This window comes from Microtus oregoni, unplaced genomic scaffold (genome assembly GCF_018167655.1).
Source record: "Microtus oregoni isolate MIOR12 unplaced genomic scaffold, Mior012 000080F_ref0000499, whole genome shotgun sequence".
Lineage (NCBI taxonomy): Eukaryota > Metazoa > Chordata > Mammalia > Rodentia > Cricetidae > Microtus > Microtus oregoni.
In genome coordinates this window covers 4,969,128-4,990,123 of record NW_024544538.1, presented here as the reverse complement: position 1 = coordinate 4,990,123, position 20,996 = coordinate 4,969,128, and the positions used below count along the sequence as shown (strand labels likewise).

The 20,996-nt window shown below is 36.1% G+C and overlaps 1 protein-coding gene across 5 annotated transcripts in view; it reads right to left on the bottom strand.

Moving 5' to 3' along the window:
- Positions 1 to 20,996, bottom strand: part of LOC121441707 (WD repeat-containing protein 44) — a 111,051-nt gene that overhangs the window by 20,458 nt on the left and 69,597 nt on the right. For all 5 annotated transcript variants that reach the window (XM_041642941.1, XM_041642938.1, XM_041642939.1 and 2 more), the window contains 5 exons: positions 16,770 to 16,876; positions 15,237 to 15,388; positions 11,999 to 12,137; positions 10,016 to 10,080; positions 655 to 768 (listed from right to left, as the gene is read on the bottom strand). In XM_041642941.1, coding sequence (XP_041498875.1) covers positions 655 to 768; positions 10,016 to 10,080; positions 11,999 to 12,137; positions 15,237 to 15,388; positions 16,770 to 16,876 — 577 coding nt within the window. The remainder of the gene's footprint in view (positions 1 to 654; positions 769 to 10,015; positions 10,081 to 11,998; positions 12,138 to 15,236; positions 15,389 to 16,769; positions 16,877 to 20,996) is intronic.

Sequence of the window (20,996 nt, the reverse complement as noted above, 5' to 3'; positions counted from 1 at the left end):
TTTTTCTTTAGACATAAAAGGAGAGATGATGTGGGATTCCCTTATGTATGCTGTGAATGTTTTATTACTAGTAGTTAATAAAGAACCTGTTTTGGCCAACAGTTCAGCAGAATAAAGCCAGATGGGAAATCTGAACTAAGATAATATAGAGAGAGTTGGCAGAGTCAAGGAGAAGCCATGTAGCTGCTGAAGGAGGCAGACGCCATGTAGCTGCCCAAGAAGCAAGAGGTAACAAACCACAAGCCTTGTGGTAAAATATAAAAGAATAGTAATGGGTTAATTTAAGATGTAAGAGCTAGCTAGAAATATGCCTGAGTCATTGGCTAAACAGTGTTGTAATTAATATAGTGTCAGTGTTATTATTTGGGTCTGGGTAGCTGGGAAATGAATGAGCAGTCTCTGTTTAGAGCAAAGGATCATTTCTTTCTAAAAATTACTGCATATAAAAAGCAAATGGCAAATAATACATAGATCTAAATTGTTAAGCAATATGAACACTTTTAAATTCTTCTTTTTAGAACTCAGATTAGCTTATACATAACTTTCACAAAGTTGACAGCCTTCTAGTATAATAAGCATACAAATAAAACATTTTTAAATCCTAATGTCAAAGTCATATAGAATTAATGCATAATTCAAATAATAATTTCTTACTTTAGACCATGAAAGATCAAGGAGATCAGCAGTATGTCCTTTATATTTGCAAAAGGGCCGTTGCCGAAATGGTGCATTTTTGTCATCTGTGTCTTCATCAGTTCCGCTACATACCTAGTTTGATATAAAACAAACTTTAAAGCTGAGCTGTAGTGCTATCAAAACAAAAACTCCATACTTTTCCCACCCACCTGTTCTCTCATCAATTTGTATGATGCCCAATTGAAATTTCAAGCCACCCAAAGCAGATTACCACCTTTCTTTCTCTCCATGCAGTAACAAATTAGAATCATTCCTGGGGCAATTATACCCTGCTATCATAGTCTTTCCTCTCTCTATAAGAGTCCTTTCTTTGTCCTTTTTCTAGCATCTATTTCTTCAGGAGAAGTAGGGCCAGCTCAAGGGTTTGAGTCATGACTAGGCTAAACTAATTTAGAATTAGCTTTCTCCATTTCCAAAGGATGACTAGTTTAGCCACAGGGTGTGTTCAACAGAGCTCCCTTAAGAGACTTTCCCCTTTTCTGCCTTTGAACATTGTTGTTTCTGTGTGACATTTAATACAGTAGTTGCCCTTTTATGACCATAAGGCAGAAAAGGTCCAAGATAAAAGAGAGTAGAAAGCAGGAAACTGGTGGGACTCTGTGCCCCTGATAATACTACTGAGATAACTCACCACAAGAAACCTTACCTCTAGACTCACTTCCTCATTATTTAAGCCATTTTTAGTTAGGTTTCTGCTATTAGACAGAGGTGTGTAGAAAATAATGCTATACACACATGCCAAAATTTAGTTAGTGCATGCTTTGTGTATCCATCATCTGAATGAATCCTAGCAACTCTTTGAAATAGATATTAACACTATAAAGACATTAATAAAAAGACTTGTAGGTCCAAATAAACATTAGAAGGTCACAAAGCAACCTGTGAACAAGAGAATCAAGGTAGAATAAAAGTCATCCAACTCCTTCTTTTATTGGTCTTTTGAGACAGGGTTCTGTGTATAGCCCTGGTTGTCCTGGAACTTGCTCTGTAGACCAGGCTGGCCTCGACCTCACAAAGATCCACTTGTCTCTGCTTCTTGTGTGCTAGGATTAAAGGCAAGTGCCACCAACATCCAGCTGTTATCTAACTCTTCTTTCAACTGATTTAGAGCATGTAGTGTGAAAGAAAACATGGAGTGCCAGCTAAGAATTTCATGTTTAGGAAAGAGTGACTAGGATGAAGATGGAGACAAAAGTTCAAAGAACTATAAAGAGAAGACCATTTTGTGAAGGATTTCAAACTTGTAGCTCAAAAGTTTTGGTGGTATAAAGCCATGGAGAACCAATATAGAATTCTGAAAAGGAAAAAGTAAATGATCTTACTGGAACTTTCAAAGAAAACTGAACAATGTCCAAAACTATTTGGATGAAGCAAATGGAGGCAGGAAGAACAATAACTTAAAGAATGATGGCTTGGCTTAAAGTACAAGTCTTGAAAGATCTGAGCTGGGTTTCATTTGAAAGCTTCCTTCCTGAGGACTAACTTTCATAGTTTAGGACAAGGCTATGCCAGCTGCCAAGGGAGACAAGCAATCTGAGAAGCCCAGAAACCACAACAATAAGTATTCTAAGACTGTAACAGTGGCAATCATATCCTGGCAATAACCAACAACTATAATTGGATTTAAAGCCTACTCAACAGGAGGGAATTCATGCCTGCTATTAGAAACCTAGCTAACTACCTGGGACTAGTGAGGTCATGGATCTTAGAAGAGAAACTACTGCTGCCACTTTACTAAACTAGCATAATTTTTAATTACATTCTAAATACTTACCCTTATACATACAGATAAGTGTAACTCACAGCCTTCGCCAAAGAAGCTTCTATTTGCAATAGGCAGAGACCATTATAGAAAATCAAAACAGGTCCAAAGGCAGAGAAAAACTGATCATATGGTGTATAGTCATGATGGTTATATCTACAACACAACTCCTACATCTAAGACTTAGGGAACCTGGACTTAGTCCCCAGCACCACATAATCCAGGCATGGTAGTAGATGCCTATAACCTTAAAAACTCAGAAGGTGATGGCAGGAGAATCAGCAGTGCAAGGTCATCTCTTAGTATGCAGTGTATAGCAAGTCTGAGGCCAGCCTAGGCTACAAAAAAAATAAGTCAAAGTTTACCCTCATTATAAACAAAAATTTTAAATGTTGCTGTACAGTGGTGGTACACATCTTTAATCCCAGCACTCAGGAGGCAGAGACAGGCCGATCTTTGTGATATTGAGGCCAGCCTGGTCTACAGAGCTAGTTCTAGGACAGCTAGGGCTACACAAAGAAATCTTGTCTCAAAAAAACAAGAAAAAATGTTTTAAATGTTGTCTAAGTGAATGATATACAAATCAGAGAGATAGCTATTAATTGTATTTTACATATGAGAACTTGATGAGTACAAACCAGGTATCCTGATTCCAAAAAAGCCAAAATAATGCATTTTGCCTATTTAAAAAAAAGATCAGGTATGGTGTCATGTACCTTTAATCCTAGCACTGGAGAGGCTGAGGCAGGTTGACTCTCCATGATTTCAAGGCTAGCCCTATTTACACAGCAAGTTTCAGACCAACCAGGGCTACATAGTGAGACTGTCCCCCCACCAAAATAAAAAAAAATTTATTTATCTTAAAAAAAAAAAAAAAGACTTAGGGAACATCGAGAAAGAAGGATCAGAAAGATTTTAAGAGCCAGAGGACCAGGATATCTGATGTGAGATTGTGTCTCCTAAAAATGACAGAGAAGCTTCATCCATGATACCTCTACTTTATGGCTCCCTAAACAAGATGCGAACAAAGACAACACCAAAAGACAAGCAATGAGGAAGTGGGAAAGAAATGTCCTGGGACCATACCACAGGACAAAGAACTATAGGCAACTAATAGATAATGACAGAGGGAGAAATAGTCTTCTCCCAAGGGATAAGCCCCCTTAACCGCTTACACAATAACAAGTGTTCAGCACTGAATTCATGTAGACATAAGCAACACTAGCCATACTCAGTAGGTTATATTAATTTATTTACCTGTGTGTGTATATGAGAGGGAGGAGGAGGGAGGGAACATAGGAGGGAAAGAGGAGAGAAAACGAAGAGGCCAGGAATTTGAGAGGAAGCAATGTATGTGTGTACGTGTGTGTGTGTGGGGGGGGGGAGTTCGAAGAAGGAAAAGGAATGGGGGTAAATAATGCAATTACATTTCAATAATAAAAATCATCAAAGTAATAAAATATAGGGAAAATGAACAGTAGTCATGGGGTAGAAAATAAGCAATGACATTATTTGTCCATACTGGAATGTGATTTGTGAGTGCTGGGGATGGAATTCAGGGTCTCGTGCATGCTGGACAAAGGTTCTTAATACTAGACTATAACTCCAGCCCCACAGAGAAACTTAAAAGTTTATAAATATAAACATCTTCACAGGAACCATGCAGGCAAACCAGAACATTGAGCTCTGGGCTTTTTACCAACCACTTCTAGATAACAACTTCTTCCCCAAATTTAACTACCAGACTAGTGAGCCCCGATAAAAGATATAACTAACATTAATAGTCTTGCCCTATTACATAAAAGTCAAATTCTTGCTTAATAACTATTTATTTTTCATTAACTTCTAAGCACATTTCCCCTAACAGTGATTCCAGGTCTCTTTAATTTTTAAAACAGATTTGTTTTATTTTATGTGTATGAGTGTTTTGCATACATACATGTATGATGTATGTGTATGTGTGTATGTATATGTGTATACCAAGTGTATGCCTGATGCCTTGGCGGTCAGTAGAGGTTGTTAGGTTCCATAGCACTGGAGTCTGCATGGCTGTAAGCCACTGTGCCAGTGCAGAAAACTGAATCTAGGTCCTCTGTAAGAGTGACAAGTATTCCTAACCATCTGCCCAGGCCCCTGGCCCCTAAACACCACCAGATTTCACTTTTTAAACAAGCATTTTATCTCACTGACTTTTTTGTGCTAGAGAGCTAATCTAGACCATTGCACTCTACCTCCAGTCCTCAGGTCTCTCAATATTTTTAATAAACTTTTTTTGGTTCTTCTGTGTAGCTGTCCTGGAACTCACTCTGTAGACCAGGACAGACTCAAACTCATATCTGCCTGCCTCTGCCTCCAGAGTGCTGGGATTAAAGGTTAAAGGTATGTGCCACCACACCAGCTCTATTTTTAATCATTTTATGCATGAGGAAAGTTTTCATGATGTGAAACTATTTGTGGCATCATATTGGTGCTCAAAATGTTTTAGATTTTAGATTAGATATGTTTGACTTTTTGGGCTGGAGTGATGTCTCAGAGGTTAAGAGGACTGGCTACCCTTCCAGAAGATCCAGGTTTGACTTTCAGCATTCACATATTCTTGTAACAGTCTATACACATACCTCGGTTACTTAATTCTCCCCCTTGCCCACTGGCTCCAGTTACCCAGGCCTGGATGCTATTTCTTGAACACAGTAGAACTGCCTTGCAATTATTATTATATTCACTTCTAGGTACAAACAGAATCACTTCCTTACCACTTTCAGATTTTGCACAAATGACAAGCCAGGTGGTGGTGGCGCACGCCTTTAATCCCAGCACTAGGGAGGCAGAGGCAGGTGGATCTCTGGTTTACAAAGCATTTTGCAGTTACACAGAGAAATCCTTTCTCAAAAACAAAAGAATGAATTTGGACTCTTATTTTATGCCATTCATAAAAATCAATTAAAATGGATTAAAGAATTGACTTTAAAGCCTACACAGTAAAACTCCTGGAAAAACAAGGAAAACTTTTCTCGGCATTGGATCTGACAATGATTTATTGGCTATGCTGCCAAAAATTGTGCGAAAGGTAAATGAGACCCGGGAGAGTGCAGTCGCTCTCCTCTGTTCCCAGCTGTGCATTCTGTAATTCCGGTTATTTACTTCGACTCTTTCAAGAGACAGACAGAACATTCATGTCATTTTAGTACAGAATAGTACTATAACTGTTCTGTTTCATAATGTTTTATTAAATCTTTTATATCTACCCCATCATAGGTCTACAAATAAAAGGAAAACATTGCATGTGTATGGTTTTGCTATACCCACAGTTTTAAGTATCCACTGAAAGTTTTAGACCACCTCTCCCAAAAAAACAAGCATCAAAATCAAAAGCATTTTAGAGAAAAAGTAAATCCCAACACCTACAGGCAGGCAGATCTCTATGAGCTCAAGGCCAGCTTGGTCTACAAAGCAAGGACCAGGACAGCCAGGCCTACAAAACTCTGTCTTGAAAACCAAAAAAGAAAACAACCAACCACATGAAATAGCAGCTATAGAAATAGAGGAAACTATGTGTCATCCAAATATCTGATAAAGTTTTATATGCAAATATATAAGGAACTCTACAACTGGACAGTAAAAAAGCTAAACTAAAATCAAATCAGATAACTCAATTAGAAATGGTTCAAAGGTCCAATGTGGCTCAGAGTTAGAGCAGTTTCCTAGTGTGCAGAAAATCCTAAGTACCACTTGCAGCATACATGCGCATGCACAAGCACATACACGCATACAAGAGAGAGAGGGAGGGAGAAAAAAAAAGGACTTGATAGGCATGCTCCAAAGAAAATATTTGAACGGAGAACAGGTATACACAAAGGCATTGGACATCATTAACCATTAGAGTGATTTGATTGGTACCACCGCAAGTAAAAAAAAATGCTATGATGTATTGCCCTACAGTTGTCATAATGACTATCATAAAAAAATTCAGTTACAAACCCTGCAATCTACAATGGTGACCTGCCTTCATGATCTGATTGTGCAATAAAGGCACAAATGTAGCAGGAGTAGCCAATCTGAGTCTCACCCAATATAAAAACCACACTTAACTGCAGGCTCAATGGTACTTTTGGAATTTTTTGTCTTACATTGTTTTTTTTTTTTTTTTTTGCATTACTAGTCTTTTGTTTATATACTGTGGTTTCTGGTTCGGTGTTTTTATGGTTTTTGTTTGTGTCTATATGTGTTTCTTATGCTTTTAAAAATTCTTTTTTTTTTAAAAAAAATCACCTGTTTGACTTCTAAAGAGAGAGAGAGATGGCATATAGAGTTAGATGGGGGAGAGTAGGAAGGATCTGGGAGGCGTTGAGGGAGGGGAAACTGTTATCAGAATATATTATATGAAAATACTATCTTAATAGAAATAGTAAATAGTAAAGGCTGACAAGAATTTGGGGGAAAATGTAACTCTAGGCACTGCTGGTGGGAATGTTGATCGGTTCAGCCACTAGGAAAGGCGGTATGGAGATTCCTCAGAAAATTAAAAATAGAATTCTTACATGATTCATTAATCTCTTTTCCTGGTGTAAATCCAGAGGAATTGAAGTCGGGATCTAAAAGATTTGCACTATCATGTTCACTGCAGCCAATGACGAAAGAATAGATAAAGTAAATGTGGCTTATACACATCATGGAATACTATTTATCCTAAAAGGAAAATGCTGCCATTCATGATAACAAGAATGAGCTTAGAAGATAAGTAAAATAAGCTATACACAGAAGGGTAAATACTATATTGTTGTCACATAAACGATTAATGTAACATAACATAGTTCTATTCACAGAAGCAGAATATGGGGGCTGCCAGCGATCAGGGGAAAGATGAAGCAGATATCAATACTCAAAGCATATAAAGTTTCAGTTATACAAAATTAGTAAGTACTAGAGAGCACAGAACAATGATTATACTTAATATACTATATTATAGACTTAAAATTAAAAATAATAGTCCAAAAATTATCACAAAAATTAATAAATAAGGGGAATGACGAAACAACTGGAGTCGATGGGTAGATTTTTGGCATTCACTGTCTTTATGCTTCCATAGTTGTACATTTATCACCAAACTCACCAAATTATGTATGTTCAGCATATATAGCCTTTTACATGTCATAACACAATAAAGTATCTTTAAAACTTTTTTATTACATTTGTTATTTGTGTATGTGTATGAGTACATGCAAGTCAGAGTACAACTCATAAAAGTTCATTCTCTCTTTCTATTATGTGGATCCTGGGAATCCACTGCAGGTCAAAAGGCTTAGTGGCAAGCACCTTTACCTATTGATGGTTCTCAATAATATGTTGTAAAAAATTCTATTCTTTCATTTAATATTCATAACATAGCTTTGTCTTCTTTCTTTGTTTACTACTTCTCCAGTTATTTAAATAAATATTAATATGTTGTAGGAACTCAATAATACATATTTTTGGACTGAATGAAGACAAGTACCAGATATCAAAATGGCAACTAGTGTAGCATAATTCTTAAGAGCATAGGTTATAGAGGTAGAAGTGGAGACCAATTCTGATGCTATATTTATCAACTGTGAAACTGTTACTTAGTATTTCAAAGCTTTCTTTTTTTCTTTATCTATAAATTAGATAGTGAAAGTAATAAAGTATAGATTTATAAAATGTTGTAGACACAAATTTCACAAAAATTTCTCAATTCCTTCTAGCTCTCTTTATTCAAGTTTTAGATTCTGATCTATGACCCCCCAACATTTCAATGATCTATTCCCCTCCAAAATTTTAAGTAGCTGTTAAGTGTTATTAATACTCATTGACATTCCACCAATTAAGTATACTGAACAAAAATTTACCCAAGAAAAACCTAGTTTCTAGGGTTTTAAAAAAAGCATCCTTACAATTTATAACATTAAGAAGAAACTGTACACAGAACCACTACATTATACTCTTGTCCAACTGCAGATTCTTAGAAAAACCCAGAAGGCTAAAAGTCCATGCTAAAGCCAACACTACTAGTTTTTAAACATTTAGACAGCAGGGCAAGCTAAGCATGCACCTCGCTTACACTTCCTGAGCTACTTTCGGTAATCATAAGACACATCATAGGAGTTATAATTCTAGGTTTGGGAACACTGCTAGGGAGTAGACGAGTGGCCTTGGCTCATCACTGTACAGAAGATTCTTTCATGTTCTGCTTCACATGATGATACAGCATGTGAAAATACTTCAAAAGGGCTAAGACACCCAACCATGAGCCAGACCAACTGCATAGGAAAATGATCTCTACTGTGCTTATTGTGCTCCACTGTATCTAATTAGGTTCAAAAATAATTCCAGACAACAAACCCCAAAAGACATGAGACAGAAGCCTCTCTCTCAGCTGTTTTGAGAAAGAATGAGAGAAGTCAAAGCAATCTCAAATGACCTTTTCCTGAAAATGACAGACTACTCAATTGTTTCAGAAGAAAAAAGTTAAATAGCATAAGACAAAGACTAACTTTTCTATTAAAGAAGTTTAATAATTCTCATTTATAATGTTTTATACTCCATTAACATTGTAATTACACTTAGAGATCGGGGTGGGGAGGTTAGACAGAAATAGTTATGAATCTATAAGCTGCTAAGCATAAACAAGACGCAGTATAGTTTGTCTTTCAAAAGCAACAAATATTTAGAGGCTTTATAGTAAATTAAACTAATAAGTAAACAAACCCTTTTCTCCAAAGCAGTTAAAATTGTCACTATGCATTAGTGAGTGAAGGTTTTAGAGAAAAAGTGGGCCATGTAGAATGGGCATAGTTTAAATGGAAAGAAGGGAGACTAGAAGCATTCAGATAAGGGAAAAACTTAGAATAAAAGCACAGAAGCGGGATTTCAATGCTGACTGCACACCTACTACAGTCAGCATGGAATAAGATGTCAAGGATTAGTTCAAAGCCTAAACAGAAGGAAGTATGGTAAACAATATATGAAACTACACATGACATATTATCAAAGCACAATGAGTAATAATTCTGCCTGCTGGATTTAGGGAAACTAATAAGAGAACATAAGCCATTTAAGCTGAATTCAGATAGGGTATTCTGGACAAAGTAAATACATGGGAAAAGATATCATTGTGAAAGAATATTTAGGACAGATCAGCATGGGAAGTAGAACTTGCAGACACCAGAGTATTAGAACTGAGTTAGAAAGACAATATGATGCAATATTAAGAAGTATCTTTTTCCTGGAGGCAATAAAAAGACATCAGAAAATTTAACTATAATTAAACTATAAAATTAATATTTTTAAAAATATTAAACCTGGATTAAAGTGGTATTTTATTTAAGTATGCATCATTAGGTTGGTAGCTTGAATAATATTCACCACTTGACAATCCTGAAACTTGATGATTTTTCACTTGGGAATATAAATAGAAGAAACACTTGAATATTATGTGTTAATTTTAATTAACACCTTGACAAAATTTATAATAGAAAAATATTTTAGGGCATCAAATAAATCATAGAATTTAACAAAAGTAACCATAAAACTTGAACATACCCCTGTGTCTGTGTCAGACTTTGATGAACTTAGACTTTCCTGCGATGGTGATGGTGACACACGGCCTAAAAGCAGCATAGTAATTGTTAAAAAACAAATATGAATATAAGCTAATCTACCAACAAAAATATTCTGAAATAATAATAGTCAAAATAGAATACCCTGGAAAAACACATTTTCTAAATGTGAACTATAACCACACAAGCACCTACATGTTTGTCTTTATCATTTTTATCAATTTTAATAAAAGAGCTTAAACAGTTCCCTAAATTAGTAAACAAAATATCATCTAATCTTCGTTATTCATAGTGAATACATTTTTACTAATTACAAAAAGTAGCAAGGGGAAACAGCAAAAGACCAATAAAAGGTCTGAGCTGAGGTCAGGCTTCAAAGGTAACTGCAATTGTCTTTTTGCCTTAGGTAGAACAAGAAATGTCCTTGTAGAACAAGAAAAGCTCACTCACTCTACAAGTAACCCATTTGAACTTTGGTCACATCATCTTCAATTATATATTATGACATACATTAAGGAAATCCACAAAGGTTTTCTAAAGAATATAGGGTCGCCAGGTCTGGTGGCACAGCCCCATTAACTCAAGATCCTCGTGAGGTTGAGGCAAGATCTTATGTTCAAAGCCTGCCTGAGCTACAAAGAGAGTTCAAGGCCAGACTGGGCATCACAGTGAGATACTGTAATTTCTTAGACTGAGAGACAGATTGTATAGAGATTAATCATAGATGACTGGTATACTGTGTTCTTTAAATTGGTATTGCACTCTATATTCTCACCAATGGTTAACTCTATTTTCTTTTCTCCCATTTCTTAACGTCTTATTTTCAACCTTAGATGATTAGGAAAGAGATGATTTGTGGATAAAGTTAGTTACATTAAAAATTATAAGAAAGTTGGGCCAGGAGGTGGTAGCGTACACCTTTAATTCCAGCACTTGGGAGGTAGAGGCAAGCAGATCTCTGGGAGTTTGAAGCCAACCTGATCTACAAGAGCTAGTTCCAGGACAGCTAGGACTGTTACACAGAGAAACCATGTCTCGAAAAACAACAATAACAAATATATATATATATATATATATAATATATATATTTATTTATTTATTTATATATATATATGTGAAAGTTAGCTCATGCAATTAGAGTTCCTGCTTAATTAAATTTTTAGTGATAGTGTTTACATATATTCATAATATTCTGAGGTCAGTTTTTTGTTGTCAGTTAACAGTTTTTCATATATCCACTGATTTCATATATCCACAAACTTAATTATTCTTCATGGCTTAATTTTCTTAATCTTTCTTTACATAGTGGGTATACGTAGTATTTTTATTATTTCTCCAGTTTAATTCAATCTTTCATTTTAATTTAGGATAGAAGTGAAGGTTGCCAGGGGAAACCAAGTAATTTCTAAGTGTTTGATACAATTACATATTTACAAGAAAAGGTATAAATCAAAAGCTATGTGGTATTCTTTTCATTAGGTCTAGAGATTTTTGCTATTGCTGTTTATCTTATTTTTATTTAGTTTTGAGACAGTCTTGCTATATAAGCCATATCATCCTTAAATTTCTGACCATCTTGCCTCAGTCCTGCAAAGAGTCAAGATTATAGGTGTACAACACCATATGATGTAAATGCTGGCTAGTATGATAAGTAGTGTTTCCTACAAATCACTGACCAGTTAAAGGAAGCAATACAGTTGAATATTCGTTATTAGATTTGGAACTTGTTGGATTTTTTAAATAATTGCATGGTCTTTAAATGTTCAGCATCCCTAATCTGAAAAAAAAATGAAACCTAAAATTCTTTAAACTTAGAAACCTTTGAGCACTTTTTCAACATTTCATGAGTTTCAGATTACAAAGCATTTTTAGTTTGAGAACTGAGGATTCTCAACAAATGCTACACCTAAAACGCAAAAAAAAAAAAAAACAGATTTACTTAGATATTTAAAGAAATGAAAAATACCTTCAGTATTGTATTTCATTCGCATATTGTTGAAATAGTCAAAAGCATTTTTTAAAGCCCATATCCTCACTATATTGTCTTGTCCAGCTGAGGCAAGTAATCGGCCACAGTGAGAAAATTTCATTGTCCAAACAGCTCCCTATGAAAACAGAAGGTTCAAAATGACTTTACAAGCTTAAGAGACGTTCCTTTAACCCAACCTTTAAAGTTCTACCGCATTATACATAGTAAGATAACACTAATTTTCCTAACATGTGTTACAGCTACTTGTGCAATAGTGCTACCAGAAAGGGAAGCTTTCAGAAGAAAGGTCTGTTAGGATCATTAACATTTCCTATATTTTAACCTAACAAATTTAAAACCCCAAACTATGTTCACATATTAATAAAAATGAGGGGTATTTTTGGTTGCATATAGGCATGTGTGTGTGGACTTAAGTGTAGAGGTCAGAGGGTAACCTCAGGTGCCATTTATGAGAGTCCCTATGTAGCTAGAAGCACAAACCACAGTTTGGAAACTCCAGTCCCTTAGCAGGACTGAAAAGAATAAGGCCTAGCCTACCTTAGCTGCCTATAGCATAGTGCCCATATCATGAGACACTTCAAAGGACCTAAACAGTTTGGTCTTATTCTGCTTTTCTCTCTACAGTACATGACTAGACTCTCTATAGAAACTGAAATCTTTGGATATGTATATGATCAGAAAAGTGTTAAAGAATAGGAGTCTTTAGTAGGAAGGCCAAATCCTATTCCAACAAATAAGGTTATAACACAGACTTAGGTATATTAAAAACATTAGCTGCCTATGGATTCTTTATCTAAGTTAGAAGCAAGTTAATTAACTTAAATAGCGTTTATTTCTATAAAAGTCAAATACAGTAAAAAATCATTTGGATCCCAATATAATGGGCTTTTTACTTATTATTATTATTATTATTGTTTTTTTGAGACAGTGTTTCTCTCTGTAGTCCTAGCTATCCTGGAACTAGCTCTTGTAGACCAGGCTGGCCTCAAACTCACAGAGATCCACCTGCCTTTGCCTCCTGAGTGCTGGGATTAAAGGCGTGTGCCACCACTGCACGGTGAGGCTTTTTACTTAAGTAGGAAATAAAGGTGGACTCAACATAGTATAAAAAATTTTATCAAATAGATCTTTCACTTCCTTGGTCAGAGTTACCCCAAAATATTTTATGCTATTTGTGGCTATCGTAAAAGGTGATGCTTCTCTGATTTCCCTCTCTGCATCCTTATCCTTAGTGTATAGGAGGGCAACTGATTTTTTGGAGTTGATCATGTATCCTGCCACATTACTAAAGGTGTTTATCAGCTGTAGGAGTTCTTTGGTAGAGTTTTTGGGGTCGCTTATGTATACTATCATATCATCTGCAAATAACGAAAGTTTAACTTCTTCCTTTCCAATTAGAATCCCCTTGATCCCCTTATGTTGTCTTACCGCTATTGCTAGAACTTCAAGCACTATATTGAAGAGGTATGGAGAGAGTGTTCCTGATTTTAGTGGGATGGCTTTGAGTATCTCTCCATTTAATTTGATGATAGCTGTCGGCTTGCTGTAAATAGCTTTTATTATATTTAGGTATGACCCTTGTATCCCTAATCTCTCCAAGACCTTTATGACTCTAGAGGGGTTCTCAGGGGTCCAGAGAGATGTCCCCAACTAGGTCCTTGGGCAGCTGAGGAGAGAGAGCCTGAAATGGCCCTATCCTATAGCCATACTAACGAATATCTTACATATCACCATAGAACCTTCATCTGGCAATGGATGGAGATAGAGACAGAGACCCACATTGGAGCACCGGACTGAGCTTCCAAGGTCCAAATGAGGAGCAGAAGGAGGGAGAACATGAGCAAGGAAGTCAGGACCACAAGGGGGGATCCCACCCACTGAGACGGTGGAGCTGATCTATTGGGAGCTCACCAAGGCCAGCTGGACTGTGACTGAAAAAGCATGGGATAAAACCGGACTCTCTGAATATGGTGGACAATGAGGGCTGCTGAGAAGCCAAGGACATTGGCACTGGGTTTTGTTCCTACTGCACGTACTGGCTTTGTGGGAGCCTAGTCTGTTTGGATGCTCACCTTCCTAGACCTGGATGGAGGGGGGAGGATCTTGGACTTCCCACAGGGCAGGGAACCCTGACTGCTCTTAGGACTTAGGAGAGGGAGGGGGAGGGGAGTGGGGCGTGGGGAGTTGGGGGAGGGAAAAGGGAGGCGGGGAAGAGGCGGAAATTTTTAATAAAAAAATAAAAACATAAATGTAAACTTCACAGATAAAAAAAATTAGTAAGTTCCAAAATGAAACCACAGTAAAATTTAAAACATTGATGTATAGTTTAATAGCACAAAAATTTAATTTCAATGTGGCCACTGCTTATAGTTGCTTTGTAGTTAGGGCAACGCAGGCTTTATTTGATTCCTTGATCAAGGGCACAGCCTAGTTTACCTATGTTTGAGTTTAACTGCTATAGTCCTTACGTTCCTAGATTTGTAGACACTATCTGCAATCAAATCTGAGGATTTCCGTCTACATTGTTAGGCTTGAATTTTTTCTTTGCAGTATTAGTGATCAGAGCAGAGCCTCATGTATATGAAGGAAACACTACGACAAAACCACATCCCCAGTATGGTACTTTTGAAATCTTAAAGAATGTAAACCTCTAACTATTTCTAGCTTGGCTGAATATTTTACTGTGGAAAACACAGTAGGATTCTGAATACTTTTTACCAAAGTGCTAGGGATTGAAAGCAGGGCTTTATGTATGCTATTGAAAATCTCTAAGTATCCATATTTATTTAAATTGTGGTTGGAAATATTTAAAATACTTTTATAAGTGACAGACTATTTTCTAATTTAAGTGCTGCAAAGATTGGTCTCTCTGCATAGTTTTCTTAATAATACAGCCTAGAGATTATTTATTGCAAACCTTTTTTATTTTGAGATTGGGTTGCCCTATATAGCACAGGCTGGCCTTGATCTCATCTTCCTGCCTCAGCCTTCTGTGTGCCACGATTATAGGTCCAAGAAACTACATTCAGCCTAAAACATTACTCCTTAAACAATATTCGAGACAAACACTGCATTATCTATTAATTTAAATAAATTAATATAAATTTAGTGCTCTTGAGTTGAATTAGCAAAAGCATATACATTGGTAAAGATAAGTTAAATAGAAGCCTCAAAAAATACCCTAGCAGTCATGAAAAATGAAATAGTTGCTTACCATATGTTCACCACTAAGATCTTGCACCACTTTGATCTGATCAAAATCATAAGGTCCTTTGAAACCATGTGCTGCCTTGAATTTAACTGGCCTTGTATATGGCATTCCTTCATCATCACTTGATGAAGGGTCATCTTGATCAGTATGAAACACTGAAGAGAAAAGTAACAAAATTCAATGGTTAATATATATCTAGTTACAATTATATTTTCAAATACATTGATCATCAAGTATACTTTTAGTAAATAGAGAAGCAAAATTTGTCAATTACTATGTAACATATTGGTTGAGAAAATGGAGACTGATGTTACATTGGTTGAATTTATATCCGTTACTTATAATCTGCATGACCGTGGAGAAGTTACTCAACCTTTCTATACCTCTCAGTTTTCTCACCTATAAAATGAGGATAATGATGATACTCCATTGAGTTATGAGATTAAATTAATTAAAATGTAGGTTAATTCTAAGAAGATTATCTGGTATTGTGTGAGTATTAATAAGTGCACTTATTAATAAAAACAAATGAGTAGAATAATAAAGGTACAGTGGGCTACAGTCTCTGCAGATTAAGAAAATCTTTTTACCTTATTTATGGTGTTTACATGTGCATGCCGTGAGATGCATATGGACTCAGTTCTGTCCTTCTACCAAACAGATTACAGGAATTGAACTCTGGTTGTTGGACTTGGCAGCAAGCTCCTTTACCCATGCACATGCCACAGCACAAGAGTAGAGATCAGAGGAATTTTTTTTTTGAGAGTGGTTCTAGCCTTATGCCTTCTTTGAAGCAGGGTTTCTATTGTTTTCCTCTGCTGCTGTGCTACATGCTGCAGACTAGTTGGCCTGTCACCTTGAGGGCAATTCTCTCTCTATCTTCTATGTCATCATAAAATGTTGATGATACTATAGCATCTAGCTTCTAACTGAGTTCCAAAGAACTCCATTGGGCTTGCATGGCAAAATTGCTTTTATCCAATGAAATAATTACCTGGTCACAAGTTTACCTCATTAAAAAATAGCTTTAAAAGTCTATTTATTTTTATGGGCATGAGTGTTTTGCCTCCATGAATGTCTATGTGCTACGTGTGTGCCTGGTGGCCTTGGAGGCCAGAAGTGGGTGTCAGATCCCCTGAAACGAGTTACAGACAGTTCTAGTTTGCCATGAGAGTACTGGGAAATTAAAGATGGATTCTCTGGTGCCCTTAACCACTAAGCCAGTTCTCCAACCCTTTAAAAATATTTTTAAAAGCCAAAAGGTTTGACAAAACCAATTTACACTTAATCATTGTACCATAAATCTTCAAAGTTGTTATAATCACAAAATACTGAACCAATTCATACTTAAAAGGATACATTTATCTTTTTTCATATTTATAAAATTAAGGGAGACACTTGTGATTTATTGAAATACTAAGATATTGGCTATAAAAGTTTATTATGTTCATTGATATAGAGTGCCTTTTATAAACGCCGAGCTAAATTTAGAAAATACACATTAATGGAGTGTTGCAATATCCTCATGCTACTGACCTTCATCTCTTACACTTTTAACCTTATTTATAGCACGTTCACCATATTCCTCAGCAAGATGCTTTGCTCTCTTTACTGATTTTCCAAGGAATTTCTTTAGTTGAGTCCTGAAGAAAAATACACAAAAATGTAGTGACACAATTGTGCAAGGTGAACTACCCACAAACTTAAGATGTATCATTTAAAACATTAAATGTAGGTATTCAAGTTCTTGGATTCCTTGTTTTTTTTCTTAATTTACTTAATTTGTGTACATTGGTGTTTTGTCTGCAGTTATGTCTATGAGTTATAGACAGCTGTGAGCCACCATGAGGGTTCTAGGAATTGAACCTGAGTCCTCTGAAAGAGCAGCCACTGCTCTTAACCACTGAGCCATCTCTCCAGCCCCATCAGATTCCTTGTTTTATGGAATGAACATATTCAAGACAATAACCTTCAAAAATATATGAATAAAATTTCTCCCAATTAAGTTTATTCTAAAGCCATACTGTTCAAGTGTGATTGGCAATGGTGGGCTGAGGAAGAGCATGTTTAAGCAGATCTATGGGTCCTATCCCCAGATAATCTGATTTGGAGAGTTCCTGGTGAAGCTATAAACATGCAGTTAAATAATTTTGAAAAAACTACTTTAGAGACTTATCTCTAAGAACGCATTTTACCAACAAAAAGGAAGGGTTAAAGAAAGTCATTGATCTACAAAATAGAATACCCGGGAAGCCTAAGAGGACCTACTTAGTGTGTTTTCTCTTTAATCTGGGTATTCACAACAATAAAATTAGGCCGAGCTTTTCAATAGACACCCCCAAACACAAAGTTACACAAGCATCAAAGCTTATATAAACATGATTCAAATTTTCTCTATTCAATTGAAAAGATATAAATGTCAATCAACAGCCAAATGGATAAATAAGTGTTGGCATAAACTACAATAAAACAAACCCCTACTCTTTGAATTGCCAAGCTCTTATTCATAGTCTTTCCTCATGTTGTTACTTCTGATTCAAATACCCAATACTGATTACTAGTTTTTATTTACCCTTTAGGTCTTAGATCAAATAATCTTCTCTCAAAAAGACCTTCTTTGAGCCAAAACATGTTTTCTTGTTGTAGACTTTCATAGCACCTTGCAGTTTTCTTTTACAGCAATCATTATAAATAAAGGTACACTTTTGTGCATGATTACATATTCAGTATCTGCCTCCTCATTTACACAGAAGGTCCCTGAAGGTATGAGTGTAATTGTCTTAACTACTGTATCCACAGCAACTAATTCCTGTGTGGTTCATAGAAAGACTGCAATCAATGTATTTGTCTTTTGTGCTAACATGAAGAGATGACCATGACGTATTTGATTTACAATAAAAAAAAAAAGCAAGCTAAGAATCTACAGACATAATGTAACCCCTCTCTTATGAGAACCAAAAAATTCTAGGGTATAGCTCATAGTCCTTGCTTAGCATGTGCTGGTCCCTAGCTTTGATTCGCCAGCATTGACAAAGAAATTAAAGAATCTTGATAATAATCTGTGAAATAATCATAAACTTTCATTTTCAATTTTATACATTTCTGTTGCTACTTTCAGTCATCAGAAAACAGAGATGACAAAACTAATTTTATAGTGCTGGGGATTGAGCCCAGGACCTTGTATAAGCTACGTGAGCACGCTACCATTAAGCTACATCGCATCCCTGTGAAACCAGTTTCTAAAACCAAAATAAGGTGCCTACTCTAAAGTTATAGTTTATGGATAACTATAGGTTCATTACAATGATGTTTAGTTTTAATTGCTAATTTGACACACTCTAGAATCACCTGAGAAGGGTGGCTTAATAAGGAACTCTCTAGATTGGGCTGGCCTGTGAACGTGTCTATGAGGGGATTATCTTGATTAATAATGGGAAGATTGTGGGTGACGCCATTCCCTGGGTAGGGGATCTAGATTGTTTAAGAGAGAAGAAAGTGAACTGAGCACTAAGTGCAGGTATTAGTTCACTGCTCTCAGCTCTTCACTGTGGATGTCTTATGACTATCTACTTAAAGTTCCTACTACCTTAACATTTCTGCAATTATGGGCTGTGAGCCAAATGCACCCTTTCTTTCTTAAGATGCTCTTATCAGGGTAGTTTATCAGACCAACAGGAAATGAAACTATGATGATTGCTATTTAAAAGCCAAGAAGACATTTAAATCACTGTAGATGTGACGTTCTAAATATGTTTTATGTTTATGTTTTGTTTTTGTTTTCAAGACAGGGTTTCTCTACGTAGTCTTTCTTGGCTGTCTGAAACTAGCTCTGTAGATCAAGGTGGTCTTGAACTCAGAGATTCTGCCTGACCCTTCCTTCAAGTGCTAGGATTAAAGGTGTATACACTAGGCTCAGCTATAGACACCTATGATTTTAAAATGGTACTATTTAGTAGATTCCTTTTCACTGATGAATAGGGTCTGTTACCACTTGTACTATTCTCAGGACCTTTTGAACAGGATTCTCTTAAGCTCAATTACTAGTTGCTTCCTCAGTCTTCAAAACAACTTGTTATGATCCAGGAAAAGTCAGAACCAGGGGCCAATCTATACTGTCTACTGGCTGCATTATTGGTTTATCTCATCATTCAGTATAAATATTTTTTTTTTGTTGATTTTTCGAGACAGGGTTTCTCTGTAGCTTTTTGGTTCCTGTCCTGGAACTAGCTCTTGTAGACCAGGCTGGTCTCGAACTCACAGAGATCCGCCTGTCTCTGCCTCCCGAGTGCTGGGATTAAAGGCGTATGCCACCACCGCCCAGCCCAGTGTAAATATTTCTATGTTCTATGTGTATGATTGTAAGAAAAAAGTCTGGAAAGAGTTACTATATACACAGACTATTGTGCTATGTATGGGTCTTTTATCATTTTCTGATTACAACCTTGCAATCAGAATATTACCAAGCAGTCTCACATGCCAACTTTTATGTCAAATTTTTCAGGTTCTCTGTTGCTTTAGAAGCTCGGGCACTAGATGACCAGATTTAAGAAATGATGTATGAATAAAAAATGAGACATATAGACCCATTTTCTGAAGAAAAAATTTCTGAGTACAATTTTTTTCTTAGAAAATGAGCTTTAACAGAACATAGTGATGCACACCTATAATCACAACACTCAGGATAAAGAAGCAGGAAAGTTGTGAGTTCACACCAGCCTGACCTGGTGTAGAAAGCCATATAGTGAGAACTTGTATAAGAAAACCAAAACAGAACATAAATGAGCTGTAGGGCATCAACTATATGACAGTTCACCTGGATGTTTATGTTTCCTGAACAATTCCTAACTCTTTGGATCCTGACAGCTGTCAGTGTTAGACAGCCAAGTTTCAAACACCTGGTGTTAACATATATCTGCATTTTGGTACATCTTTTCTAAATAGTCAGATTTAAGTGGATCATACATTTTGGATGTTATATGACAATACTGACAATTTAGTGACTCAGGCATAATCAGACATACTCTATATGAGCACCTATATACTATGTATTTGTGGGGTAACAGAAGAATCATATGATCATAAACCTTTCATATCACATTGTCTAGCTATTTAAAATGTGTTTGCTTTAGGCTCACCCTCCTTGAGGATCTATAGGAAGCTAATGGCTACTAAGAGAAAGAAACATTTCTTCACCATAGTCACTGATAAACTGTCCATGCTCCTGTAAGTAACCCTTATTAAACAAACTGGGTAACTTAAAACAAAACAAAACAACAAATAAACAAAATCAGCCAGGCAGTGGTGGTGCAAAGCTTCAATCCCAGCACTTGGGAGTCAGAGGCAAGCAGATCTCTGTGAGTGAGAGGTCAGCCTGGTCTACAGAGTTAGTTCCAGAACAGCCAAGGCTACACAGAGAAAACTTGTCATGAAAAATAAAAATATGAAAAAATTAAAAATATATGAAAGAAGAAGGGAAACTATTTAAAAAGAGAACAAAGATCAGCAGGAGTGAGGGGCAAGAAAAGGCAATAGGTGCGAATATGATAAAATCCATTATACACATGTAAGAAAATGTCATAAGGAACATGTAAAATATATACTGATAAAATAATTTGCTTTTGAAATTAGAATATGGAATTAAGATAACATGCTAAAGAGGAAAAAATAAGTTATGTGGCTATAGATTTAGATTTGCTATGAACTGGAGTAGTTAGAAAGAAATATAAATAAGGTTTGGAAAGATGAAGAGAAGGGGGAAGATAT